This window comes from Antedon mediterranea, chromosome 10 (assembly GCF_964355755.1).
Source record: "Antedon mediterranea chromosome 10, ecAntMedi1.1, whole genome shotgun sequence".
NCBI classification, from domain to species: Eukaryota; Metazoa; Echinodermata; class Crinoidea; order Comatulida; family Antedonidae; genus Antedon; species Antedon mediterranea.
In genome coordinates, this window is record NC_092679.1 from 6,896,094 (window position 1) to 6,910,462 (window position 14,369).

The 14,369-nt window shown below is 33.0% G+C and overlaps 2 protein-coding genes across 2 annotated transcripts in view; one reads left to right on the forward strand and one right to left on the reverse strand.

Moving 5' to 3' along the window:
* The window catches only part of LOC140059801 (serine/threonine-protein kinase MRCK alpha-like), a 37,556-nt gene extending 31,427 nt beyond the window's left edge, over positions 1-6,129 (reverse strand). Inside the window, exons 1-2 of the mRNA XM_072105725.1 lie at positions 5,292-6,129; positions 3,001-3,092 (exon numbers count right to left, since the gene is read on the reverse strand). Coding sequence (XP_071961826.1) covers positions 3,001-3,092; positions 5,292-5,469 — 270 coding nt within the window. The 5' untranslated portion in view covers positions 5,470-6,129. The remainder of the gene's footprint in view (positions 1-3,000; positions 3,093-5,291) is intronic.
* A 1,145-nt stretch (positions 6,130-7,274) lies between these two features.
* LOC140059806 (GTP-binding protein 2-like) lies at positions 7,275-13,423 on the forward strand. The gene is made up of 12 exons (XM_072105731.1): positions 7,275-7,525; positions 7,778-7,804; positions 8,127-8,311; positions 8,671-8,779; positions 9,038-9,235; positions 9,737-9,923; positions 10,242-10,458; positions 10,893-11,028; positions 11,115-11,173; positions 11,568-11,739; positions 12,150-12,311; positions 12,997-13,423. Exons 1-12 carry the CDS (start codon positions 7,421-7,423, stop codon positions 13,156-13,158), a joined length of 1,719 nt encoding a protein of 572 aa, XP_071961832.1. The 5' UTR covers positions 7,275-7,420; the 3' UTR covers positions 13,159-13,423.
* The last annotated feature ends 946 nt before the right edge of the window (positions 13,424-14,369 follow it).

The following is a 14,369-nucleotide window of genomic DNA, read 5'->3' on the forward strand; positions in this document are numbered from 1 at the left end:
ATTAACCGCGACCGAAATACTTTAACGGGAGCGACTACTGATCGCGAGTAAGCCGTGACTTGGCCTAAACTTTAGCTCCGTATTTCAATTTAATAACGTAATAATACGAAAAGAAAACAATTTTTATAATGTTATATATACTATTCAGGTAAACAATTAATTGTTTTAATTAACATTGATTATTTTAAATGAGTTTATTTTGACCCATATTGTGCGTTTTAAAAGAGCATATCTTACTTAGCAGCCCGGCTTAGATTTGGTGTCATAATCATATGGGCCTAAAATCTTGTTTTACGTATTCAAAAGTTATATATAATAGTATTTATGATTGAAATTATAAATATAAAGTATATTAAAATATTCTAATAATTATACTTACCGAAAATTAGTGTAAAAGAAAGGAAACAGTACACACCGTTTTTAACATACTTTTTCATTTTTTTTTTTTATAATTTTAAATTTCACCATTAAACAAATTTTTTTTTTTCATATACACATCTAAAATATATTTATTAATGAAATATACACTACATTCTAACAAGTACAAAGGAAATTAAATGAATTAGTACAGTAGTTCAAAAGTTACAGATCATTGAAAAATTGCAGTTTTTTCATTTTTTAGGGAATTCCAGCAAAAATGGGCGTTAAATGCTTTCCTACCACTTTGCGGACCAATAATTTAAAAAATAGGTTTCGTTGAGGCTCCAAAAAAAATAGAGTTGTACAACTCTGTGATATCTATAGGTTTAACAAAATTCAAAACTTTTAACTAATTATTGTAAAAGTTATAACCTTTTAAAAATGCTTCCAATTTCAACTGCAAAAAACACCATTTTTAGGCAAAAAATCGTATATTTTTTTACCACTTTAAATAACCATAACTTTAGAACGGGTAATCGGATTTCAATCATTTAAATTGCAAAATGCTAATTACATTAAGTTCTTTATGGTTAACTGAAAGAAAATGTAAAAAAATTAATCTGAATTTTTTCATTGGGATACCTACTATTAGGCCTTATGTTTTTGTAAAGTCAATCCTGGACTTATAATTTAATGCTAAACTATCATAGCGTGTCCCACTAGAAATAGGACTATCTCCAAGGGTTATTCTGGTGTGGGTAACTGTACTACTGTATACACACAATGAATTATTAGTTATTCACGGTGGTCAAAAGCTGTTTTTCCGTCAAATTATCAATATGATTGTGCACGATTTGACTAAATTTAAAGCTACTTAAACTCATAGTGTAAAGTGGAAATTGTAACAGTATCCTGGCTAATGCTATGCTAACTTGAGCTAATTGTAACACTATATGTGTTTAGATGTATTCTTGTGTGTTCTATTCATGTTCGCTGAATTATTCATATATCATGTAACATACAACCAACAATAATTTGTTAAGTCATAATTGTGAATGTATAAATTCAGATCATTGATGATAAACTATTTGTTTTTAAATCATTAATGTTATTTTTTGAATAGTTGAACACTGGGGTTATAGACTAGGCTTATATTATAGAACACTGTTATAGTTATACAGTGTGATATTATTTGGCAAGCACTCGCTAACATAAGGCCTTGTGTTGTGGTGGAGCACAACGTTAGCAAAATACAATGTAGACATTGTTATCATAATGCATTACCATATCATTTTTGATACAGCAAATTGGTAAAATGATTTGATTTTTAATTTGTTAAATAAGTAAAATAGGTCATCCTACCAACAGAAACATTGACAATCAATTATTTTAAATACCCTGTTTTGGTACATAGTCAATCTATTGATGTCCAATCAAAGAATTTACTAGTAAAAACAGTTAGCATCCAATGATGGTGCCAGAAACAATAGTCAGCTTTCATAGCTGGAATTCCAATACAAATACCTAATATTATAATAGAAAATCTATACTCTGACTAATATTCACTGGCTTCAATGAATCGTAAAAGTAGGATAAACAAATGTATTGACAACCAGTAGACTTTACAATGCACAATAAAAACACAACTCTGTATGGCTGATGACTAATAATATATTACAGAAAACACCACTTTTTTAAAATCAATATCTACTGTGCTGGTTCTAAATTCAATAAACTTGACATTTTACAAAAAATTACTGTATATATTATAGTTTGCTTTTGCAATATTTGTCATTGTCAATAAAGGCCAATTTACAGTTAATAAAAATATAGAATCTAATGTTATTTCTGTGACACACAACGCAAAGCGGACAGGCTGTTTACGCTCAAGATAGACACCATTTACACACAACGCGGAGCGGACGGGCTGTTTACGCTCAGGATAGACACTATTTACACACAACGCGGAGCGGACGGGCTGTTTACGCTCAGGATAGACACCATTTACACACAACGTGGAGCAGACAGGCTGTTTACGCTCAGGATAGACACCATTTACACAAAACGCAGAGCGGACAGGCTGTTTACGCTCAGGATAGACACCACTTACACACAAGTTTCAAGTTTCAAGTTTATTGTTTCACACAATACAATACAATAGAACAGTAAACATAAATTAATAAATACAATTGTGTGAGGAGGACGCAATAAGCCAAGGCTTAAACACAACGCGGAGCGGACAGGCTGTTTACGCTCAGGATAGACACCATTTACACACAACGCGGAGCGGACAGGCTGTTTACGCTCAGGATAGACACAGATTCTACGTGGGACAAGCTACGCGGCTTTTGCTTACCACTCGTCTGTGTAACTTGGCCTTTTTAGGCCTATAATATCCACAGGTTTGCCTAATTATTCCAATAAGATTGTAATTAAAAAAGCTCATACAATTTTTAAAATTCAAAGCATTGGTATCGTGATGTGTGTTCATACTGTACAGCAGCCCAAACCATTATCGTGGGAGGGGGGCCATGGGTAATTTCCCCACCATCAACACCTGTACAACCTACTGTATACTCACTGAACTACATAGAAAATTATGGCAGATAAATATGCAAATAAAAGATATAAGATGCTCACCTCACCAAATGCACCCCTTCCGATGACTTTAAGCGTTTCAAAGTCATCTCGATGAAGACGTAATTCTGTTATTTTATTGACTATAGGACGTGCTGAAATGATAAATTTTAAGCATAAATTTATACGAGTTATTAAAATTTACTTTAGGCAAGACAGCTTTATATAACAGTATCTTTTTTTAAATTTATAACCAAAATGTGAATTCCTATGGATCGGATCCCACGATTGATTTTAAATAAATTGTATGACTCATGAATTTAATCTTTTCATTCATCCCTATAGGAAATTAAAAATGGCTTTTTATAACCATACAAAAGCTAAGTTGTATGATTAAACTGCAGCGCTACTTTACAATTTCTTTCATAACTCTAGTCATTTAAATGTCTTGTATTTGTAGCGATACAGTACAGTACCTTGGAGTTTGGAGTAAAACAAGTTTAAATATTGGTCCCATCCAAAAATTTGTGTCCCAATGGGATAATGAACATTTTGAAGTATCTACAGAGATCATTCATACTAAAAATATAACATAAACAAAATCAATGGAATGATGTCACAGCTCACAAAGGAAACATTTCAGGTTTTGTAATTATTGAAACCAATTTGGGTTGAAGGACTGTATAAATATGATTTTTTTAAAGTAGGTGAAGGGCTTGGTAAGGATAGATGAAACATACAGGTGAAAGCAGTGCTCATTTGATACAATTTCCTTCATTAGCAATGATAGGAAGTGTTTATGATTAATTCACAAGGTCATCATATAATACAACAACCTTCTATTCCGATTTGACTAAGAACAAAACTAGAAGAATGAAACTAAATAGCAAAACATTGTGAATTTATTTTAATATCATCAGTGTGCAATCCTATTAAGGGACTGCTCACTGGTAATGTGTTTGTGAGCGTGTGAACAAAAGTGAAATAATTGTGTGCTGGCTAGAAGAAAAAAGATTGTCATTTGTTTAATATTCAATGCACAAATAAAAGAAAATTCAACAATATTATTACAAAAACATTTTAAATTATATAAAATTACATTTACAGTAACACTAAATTCACTTAAATAATAAATGTTTTGATTCATTTCATATGCCATGCCATATTTAATAATAATAAATATATTGGACAATAATTCACTACTTCAGTAGTTTTACTGTACAAGTTTTTTTAATTGCTGAGGTAAGACAAGTCAGGTGGTTTACTGTACTGGCTTTAATTTAATCATTTTTTATAATGTGTTTTTGATGTATTTTTTTTCATCAGCCTACAGTTTATGCATGCATACCACAAATATCAACTTGTGATCTCTGATGAGAAAATTTGAAGCACTGATTATAACTGTGATAAATAATTTGTATTTTTAGAATGTCACACAATAACTGTAAATCAATTAAAATATAATTCAATTAGCAGTGTGAACATTTTTAATGGGCACCTCTCTGAATAGAAATGCTTTGACAAGAAATCTGGCCACATGCAGTTGTAGAATATAATACTGATAATTTGGTAATTTTGTTGCGTCATCTTGTTTATTTAATATGTTTAAAGACCTAGAGGGAAATGGATGAATTTTGGTTGAATCATTGAGCCATAACACAGAACATGATATTTTGTTGTCAACTGTACAATGATAGCCTAAGCACTTTAAAAACAACAATGTTACCTTTGTTGTCGGTTAACAAAACTCCAAATTATAATGCTATTGTTTGTTATTTGATGGGAAACTATTTTGCTATCCCCAAAGTGCCTGATAAGGAAATCACTTTTAGAGATACTAAATCAATTTTAGTGGATTCTAGAATGTTTTATTGATTTATTTACACTTACAGTCTAATGAGTAGGGATAGTTATCAGAAAAAAGCAGGGATTGGTGGCATCCAGTGGCAACAAGTCCACAGAGGGTGGCCAGATCTATAATCAATGTGTGTGTATAATGTGTAGTCTTATCGGGCAAATAATGTCATAGATATTTACTTTATGTACAACATAACAATTAACATGCATAACATTTTTAAATAAAACTTTTTAAAAAAACTTCAAGTGATCGTGATGATACTTAGTATATAGGCTAGAGGCCCTACCCTACTGATATGATGGCTGGCACTAAACTGCACTTTCAGTCAGACTTTGTACTTCGTTGACAAGAAACAAGAAAGAAGACCTACGTCCTCCCAGTAGCGATCAAAGATAGCGGCACTACTGTAGGTCGGTACATGCAAAAAAGATTGTCAAGTTATATTCTGATGGATGCAGGTTTACGTGTATGGAAGGCCTACAAATACAAAACTTACCCCAAATGACAAAGTCTGCAATGGACTTCTCCCTGCGAAGAGTTGAATTACTACATTCTGTAAAAAGTAGTACAAAAATGTCCAGAAGTGTTTCTGTGCTGACCGCCTGACCATGACTGGTCTGCACCCCACCTGTGTAAAGTTTTTCTAATGTTTTTAACCTGCTATCTGCATCCATTATTATCCTCAGTTTTGGCAGCAATTCATAATCAAGTCACAGATTTCAAAATGATATAAATAAGGTTGTTCCTATCTTCTCAGAAATTGAGTCATTGCAGCAAGGCCTAGGCCTCTGCTAGGCTTAAGCAAGTGCTGCTATATGGTGGTAAAAAAGGTGACAAAAAAGGGCCTAAAAGATATCGACACTTTGTGATTGCCACTCCCTTTAATTAGACGAACGGTTCTTGCAAACTAAGAACTGTAACACTTTCCATTTATATAATACATTATAATACAAATTGTACAAATAAATCTTCCCTTTTTACAAAAATAAATAAGTTATCGAACGTCAACAATCAATAAACAAAAAAGTGAAACTTCTGAACTCGTTCAACCGTCTACTCTCAGCAGACAGATGTGCGGTGGTGCTTCGGGGTCCGAACTTCCGAAAGGATGTGTACGCAGCCGACGATGCGTAGGGTATCCTCAATGTTTAGTTGTTCCGTGCAAGTAAATGAATGCTTCCTATTAATTTCACATTAGAACACAGTATTGTCATTTATTTTCAAGTACACCATATCATCCTTTTAGATATTACGTTGCAATTAACAAAGTTAAACAACTTTTTTCCTACATTTGGGTGCTTCTATCGCACCGAAAGAATGACAATCAGGAAGAAGAAAGATGGCTGTTGACGAGAGCATTGTGGGTGCTTTACATTCCGAATTATACGCATGTGCAATGAGTGTGTTGAGGAGGAAAAAGTTATTATTTTTTTATACCATAAAATTCTTTAAATACATGAATTGTCTAAAGAAAAGAATATATCAAGCATGTGAGATTGTTTTCAATTTACAGAGAGGAAGTAAAATGAAGTGAAATAGTCAGATTTTGATATGACATCATAAAAAAGATTATCATTTTCTTTATTTTATTTTAAAGATATTTATATTAATTATTAATATATTATTATTTTTCTGGCTGTTTACTTTATCGTTTTGATTTAGCTTTTCGCTTTTTATTTTTGTATCTCCATTGAGATCCAGCCACTGATACCCACAGCATTGTCATTTTTTTCAGTAATTTGCCTTTGGAATTATTATTAAATTAATATATTTTCCCCCAGGAAATATAATTTTAAAACAAGATGTGTTTGAATATGCCATTTTAACGCCACATAGTTATCACTTTGACCCAAAATTGATCAAAACTAAATTATTTACCTGCAACCTTTATCTAACGCAAAAAAAGTCTTGACTGCCCGCCGCCCGTTTGTTTTTTTTAGGCCTAACTGTTTATTTACGAACGCTTTTTATAAGGGAAAAGTAATACTATTCCTGGGTTTTTCCGGAAGTGATTTTAACTTAAACTACAAAATGGCCTAATAAAAAATTACTGATTTTATTTTTAATCAAATAATATTCATTTTATTTTTGAGGAACAATATCTCTTTTTTAAATAACCTTTTTTTAAATATGTTAATTGTAGATTGGGATTTCAAGTGTACAATTATGTATATGTACATGCATGCCATGGGCTATAATAGCTAAGTAGGCCTATTTTAAATGTATAAATGTATTTATCGTTGCCGCCTAGGCCTAGAAGAACCAAATTTCAAAAAATTCATTTTTGACGAATAAACTTTATATGCCTATGTCTATGTTTAAACACATTGGGTTGAGGAAATAAAAATAAATTTAAGTCGGAAAACGCACGCATTTGATAGTTTTTGTAATTAGGCATCATTGGTGGCGCCCTTTCCAGAAACCTTATCATTGACCTTTGACATTATATTGTTTTTATTGTTGTTGCCTGTGTTGTTTTGGTGCGGGGAGATTACGTTTGGCTGGTGTAATAGTTGGCAATCTGTCATAAAGAAATGCCATAAAATGATGGTGTTGCAACTGTTATAATTATTCTGATGAATTGGTGTTTTTGTTGACTAACTAGATCAGTGCCTACTCCTGAAAATGGAGGTTGATAAACAGAAATTAGACTTGGAAAGTAAATCGGCGGTTGAAACCTTGACGGCGGGCTCAGCTGATGACAGCAGGATGGATAATTTACCGCCCGAGGTTGGTAGGCCCTTCTTGCTGTACTAGCCTACTATAGAGGCGGATGGTTAACTGCCACACAGATTTCTGGGCCTAGCTAGTATTGTTTTGCAAACGTTACATTGTTATTATTGATAGGATGTTATATAAAATAAGCCCTCTCTATATATATTATTAGTATTATTACTTCACAATACTATCGATCGAAATTTCATCCAGGACAGTTTTTAGTTATAGAATTCTTGTTAATACAAAAGTATTCTTAATTTTTAGGTGGAAGAAGGAAATATTGAATATAAGGTAGGTGACGTGTTGCAGTCTTGTACTTAATAATAAAAAGTAATTAATAATAATATTATTTTGGATGAATGGATGCAGAATTTTTGTTTAACGGGGGAGCGCTAGCATATAATATTAAAATAGTAATGATATCAAAAAGTAGTACAATTTATTTTAGCTGTCAAGCACTAGGCCTGGATCTGCCCCTTGTTATACCAGCGTATTGTCATCCGATTAGTTATATTTTTACAGAAACTTCTCAATTCATTTTTATTAAAGACAAATTCTCCACCCAAAATGTACTTGTACAATATAGAATAAATGTGTGTTTTTTTTTGTATAGTTAAAACTCATCAATCCATCTGCCTGCCGATTTGAGCATCTTGTTACACAAATGAAATGGAGGCTGCGAGAGGGCCATGGAGAAGCAATCTATGAAATTGGAGTGGAGGACAGTGGCCTGTTGGCGGGATTGAATGACGTTGACCTCCAAGCATCTCTTCATACACTACGTAGAATGGCTCAAAAGTAAGTTCTGTGACATAGGCTACAGAGAGGACTGGTACTGGTAATACTATATGACCTAAAGTAAAGTTTTTTTATTGATTTATTGACTGGTATATCTTTATTCAAAAATGAAAACAACAAATTTACAAAAACAAAATTCATAAAATATAGCAGCATATAGGGACGCATGCGTCCCAAGCTGAATTGCATTTCATGATAACATTAAAATAAGTGATTACAATTTAAAAAAAAAAAAAAAAAAGGATCGAGGGGCGCAACTCACAAATTAAATTCGTTTTAAATCAAATTATCAGAACATTATAGCATACTGAAACTTCTAAATGATATTTGTGCGCTAAATGTTGAATTTTATTTTATAGACTTGGAGCTACAATTACCATTTTACGTCAACGAGTTGTTAGCGATTGTCAAGTTGACAAGAAAACGGCATGTGAAGTGTTGGTTCGTAAGGTTCCTGATGATCAGCCGGTAATATATATATTTATATTATTATTATTAGAGATAATTACAGTACTGTACTTTGAAACACTTTAGACAGTTTTTGTTATTTTGTCTGAAAACTTTGTTTATTTTAGTGACAATACAAGGCCCATTATTCATAGAGTTGTGAAAGATTGGTTTGAAGTGGAAATATTAATTAAAGACACAAAAGATTATTTAAAAAATAGAAAAAAATAGGACAACAATTAATTAAATTTGTAACACACACTTGTATTATTTGTTTAGTTTATTGATCTAAAACTTGCTGTTCTTGGTAATGTGGATGGAGGAAAAAGCACACTGCTGGGTGTGTTGACTCAGGGAGAACTGGATAATGGTCGAGGGCGAGCTAGGCTTAACTTATTCCGACACTTGCATGAAATCCAATCAGGAAGAACATCCAGTATTAGTCATGAGATGCTGGGCTTCAACAGCGAGGGAGAGGTCTTTAAATTTGTTTCTTTTATTTCAATCAATAATAATAATAATATCCTGGATTTATATAGCGCCTAATGTGAAACCTCTAAGCGCTGAACATTGTTACCCCATCTTTGTTTGGATCAAACACGTATGGAAACATATTTCCAATTAGAGGAAGACGCAACGTAACAAAATTTCCTTCCAATAATTGTGTTTTTCTCCTGCTTGTTGCACGTCAATGTTAGTTGCCGTAGATTTTGGCTTGGTTCACCCTGCGTACTTGGCTATGCGCTGTACTATGTTTTCCAGTGTCCTTGCGTTGTTGCATGAAATCAAACTTTGCGTAGATGCGTCGCTGCATTCTAGTGGAAATCACGCTTAAGCATATTGTAACATACCTGTAGTCTATTACCCCCTTCAAATTACCTATCAAAACTCTGGATTAACATTAAGGTAACCGTTTGTCAGTGATACATCCAATTTTTCCTATTTGGGGCTCACTTTGATTTTTTGGGTTTTTTTTAGGTGATTACCAGTGGTGACACTCAGAAAGGATGTTTAACTGCAGAGGAGATATGTTCCAATGCTAGTAAGTTAATAACGTTGATTGATCTAGCTGGCCACCAGAAATACATCAAAACAACTATATGTGGTCTTACAGGATATTCACCAGATTTTGCAATGCTTGTAATAAGTGCAAACACTGGTATTGGTAAGTTGACTAAAGCTTCGTCTACACTATCAAATTAGTTTGACAAAAAAAAGTGTAATGTGCGCAAATATGGTAGTGATTTGCCAAAATATGGTAGTGATATGATGTCATTGTCTCCATATATAGGCACATCACATTTTTTGTCAGATGTTTAAAGATGTATTGCCTCCCTAAAATCATGAAAAATGAAGATTAATTAAATCAGACTTTGCATAGGCCATTTTGTAGTTTTAATTACGTTATTCACAAAAATAATTATTTCATTTATAAATAAGTTTTTGTTGTTTATTAATATTGATTCGAACATTTTATTCTTAGCTGGAACAACCAAAGAACACTTGGGCGTTGCCATGGCATTACATGTACCAATCTTTGTCGTTGTTACCAAAATTGACATGTGTTCAAATTCCATGTTGCTACGTTGCATGACGCAGCTTCATCGGCTACTAACAGGACTTGGTTGCAAGAAAGTGCCATATGATGTCCAGTGCATTGATGATGCTGTTACTGCAGCTGTCAATTTCAATCAAGGAAGGTAGGTACAATATGATCATGTGATCTCTTCTTTAAAGATGTATTGTCCCCCAAAAAAATGAAGATTAATAAAATCAGACTTTAAATAAGTCATTTTGCAGTTTTAATAAAGTTATTTACATTTTTTTAAAAATAATTATTCCACTTATAAAAGGACAAAAGAAACAGTTAATTTTAACCAAACACCATTGTCTGACAGACAATTAGTAGTAGTATTAGTATTTTTTGCTTTGAATTAAATTTTTTTCATGTAAATAATTTTTTTTCAATCCAGTTTTTGGTAGAGGTGAATAGCAATTATACTGGGCATATCACTACCATATTTGGGTATATCAAACTTTTTTATCAAACTAGTTTGATAGTGTAGACAGAGCTACGTCTACATGTTGGTCCTCAAATAAGCGCAATTTAATGAACCAAATTGTTTAATTTCAGTATATGTCCAATATTCCAAGTGTCCAGTGTTACTGGAGAAAACCTTGATATGCTAAAGAAGTTCCTCCATGTTGTTCCTCCACTGCACACAACACACGAACAAGAGAAACTTATACAAGAGCATGCAGAATTCCAAGTAAGTGTACCATAAGTTGATTCCATTATACTGATAATAAATATCCAAAGATATTATGTTTAAGCTGTTTTTTATTCTCTTTTCAGATAGATGAGGTATTTAATGTACCACATGTAGGTACGGTTGTTGGAGGCTCGCTATTAAGGTACTATAAACATTAAACTTCTTTATCAATCTCAATACAAGAAACAAGCAAACTATTATTTAGGAACAGCAGATGAACGAGTCTCAAGAGCAAAATACTATAATATTATGTAAATAACGTTTAAAGTTTATCTTGAGAGGCCAAAATAATATGTTTATTTTCTATTTAACTTTTAAGCTCTGTCTACAATATCAATCTTTATGTCATGTGCCCATATATGGACATGATGATGCCATATCACTACCATATTTAAGCATATCACTACCATATTTGGGCAATAACACTTTTTTTTTCAAACTAGTTTGATAGTGTAGACAGAGCTTTAAACATCTAATAATTAAATATTACACAATTTTGAACATTAGAGTTACTCTAAACATGTTAACTTTTACAGGGGCATTGTGAGAGAGCATGATGAACTACTACTAGGTCCTTCTGAAAATGGCAATTTCAAAATGGTTGAGATAACTAGTATACACCGCAACAGATCACCATGTCGCATCGTTAGGCCAGGCCAAGCTGCCTCCTTATCTCTTAAAGAAATCGATAGATCAGTTTTAAGAAAGGTACGATTGTTAATCAATTTGATTTTACAGAGAATAAGTTTTTAAACAATAATATTTAAATAAAAGCACATTTTTCTATAAAGTTTAATGTGCACTGTTGAACTGCAGCCCAATCTAATGTGCCCATATATATAACTACCATTAAGTTTATCACTACCATATTTGGGCATATCACAATTTTTTTGTCAAACTAGTTTGATAGTGCAAAGCACCATCAAACTTTATGTGACAAAAAAAATGTGATGTGCCCATATATGGACATGATGATGTCATATTTCTACCATATTTGGGCACATCACACTTTTTTTCTCAAACTAGTTTGATAGTGTAGACAGCTTTAGTCACATGTTATCATTTACAGTACACATAAAATAATAGTATTTCCTAATTTTGTTTAAAACTATTTTCAGGGTCTTGTTCTGTTGAAGGCTGATTTGGAGCCATTTGCTTGTATGGAATTTGAAGCTGAGATTCTCCTCCTCTATCACACTACAACAATAAGCTGTGGATTTCAAGCCACTATACACATTAGTAATGTGTGTCAAACAGCTACCATTGTACATATGGACAAGGTAAATTATCACAGCGACACCTATTAACGGGACACCTTCGACCATTGTTCTGGTGCCGGTAAAACAAATCTTCTCGGATAAGGACTTAAAACTGCAGGTCCAGTGTACACAACTAGCTCGTGTGCACTTTAAAGAACCTAGTACATCTTTCGAGACGAGTAGGGGGTTACCAATGGTCCAATCAGCCTCTGTCAGTATGGACAGACGAACAGGCACCGTTAGGTGGCAGCACTGGACATGAAGGGATCCTTAGGGGAGTAGAAAGTTGTGGTATGTGTCATCCACAACTGTGCGCAATTCAGCCCAGTAGACTGCAAGTTGCAGGTTATTCTCCCATGTACATTTTACATGTGGCCATAGTGTTAAGTGTCCCTTTAATAGTATAGGTGTATACTTAGTGTTCATTTTGTTGTTCACAAAAACAATAATATTTTGTTTCTTAAATATGGTTTTAAAGTTGTCACACTTGTAACCTACCTTACCTCAGGCCGCCATTTTTTTTTTTAGCTATTCTGGTGGACTATCTTTTGCTGGTTTTAGTCCAGGTTTAGTCCAGGACTAAAGTTAGTCCCCTTTCATGAATACCATTTCAAAATAGTCCAGGACTAAATCCAGAGATAATCCAAGACTAAAGTTTCATGAATACGGGCCAAAACGATTAATAATTTTTTTTTCAATATTACAGGAAACTTTGAAAACAAACGAGAAGGCGACAGTAAAATTCCTTTTTTTTAAACATCCCGAGTATTTACGAGTTGGCTCACGGCTGTTCCTGCGAGAAGGCCGAACAAAAGCAATGGGTCAAATCACCAAACTAACACCGTTCATTGATGTAGCAGAAAGATGACCTAATAGAATATGAACTTTTATTGCATATTATAGCATTATGTGGTTGCAAAAATAGATTTCCTGTTCCATTTTTAAGCACTGTGTTTTACTTGGATTTTAGATACACCATTTCAATTTAAATTGTATAAAAAACAGCATAAATATTAACTTGTACAGATATTTCACCGGCACTTTGAATTTGTAGATATTAATTTTATATGAAGTGAAAAAATATTAATAATAGTAATGTGGAAAGTGTGTGTTGAATAAATAATTTGTATAAATTCATATTGAAAGTTTTTTGAAAATTCATAGTATTCTGTGTGATAACATTATTATATTTCCTTACAACACAGTTAATATGAAATACACATATAGTGGAGCTGTAGCTTGGTGGTTAACGTGCTTGCCTGCCAATCTCATAGTCCGGGGTTCAATCCTTAAGTAGTTTCAGGGTTGTAACTCACGACTCTTTCAAGTCCACTTCCTAAGCCATAAATGAGACTTAGTTTATAAGCATGATAAATTATTAAATAGTTTATCCATCTTGGAATTTGCGAGTTACTAGCTGTTGGATGCGTATGAAATTAACAATTTAAACAAGAAATATTTCTTCCAAAAAACGCTGCTCGACATTTTAAAATTAATCATTGTTTTTTCTTCAGATATATTTATGATTAATTATTAAAAAGATGTCTTTTATTCCCACAAATACATACAAATCAAAGATAGTTCTTTAATTATGAATCACATGCCCATTTAAAAATGGTCAATTTTAAACTTTAATGTGCTGTGTGTGTGTGACCTCATGACCTCATACAACTGAATACCCTCTAGAGACAACATTACTTCAAGCAAAGAGTGATATATATTCTTTGCTTCAAGTGAGAAAATTTATTCCAGTCTGTTGATTTGCGTCAACCAATCAAAGGGCGAGAATCCAAACCCTCATAGACTCTCTTTTCCCATAGTTTTTTGGGTCCAGCAGCTGGGATCTATAAATTATAATTTAGTTTACAAATTAGCAAAAACGTCAGCCTCTAGTACTATAACTGCTGCTTGCTTTCAGCTTATAAATGAGTCATCTCTTGTGACGTAGCGGGCTAGAGCAGCAGCGTGAAAATATATATAACAATTGAGAGAAAACATACATTTACATTGTATTCTACATACTCTAGAAGAAAGAAACCGAAAAAAACAGTGGAAATTCCGGGAATGACGCTCATAAAG

Bases quoted from the DNA above. Each gene is read 5' to 3' on its own strand.
- LOC140059806 (XM_072105731.1), top strand. From the start codon at position 7,421: ATGGAGGTTGATAAACAGAAATTAGACTTGGAAAGTAAATCGGCGGTT. The intron at 11,029-11,114 runs GTAAGTGTACCA...TTCTCTTTTCAG, and splicing joins AAGAGCATGCAGAATTCCAA to ATAGATGAGGTATTTAATGT. The intron at 11,174-11,567 runs GTACTATAAACA...TAACTTTTACAG, and splicing joins GTTGGAGGCTCGCTATTAAG to GGGCATTGTGAGAGAGCATG.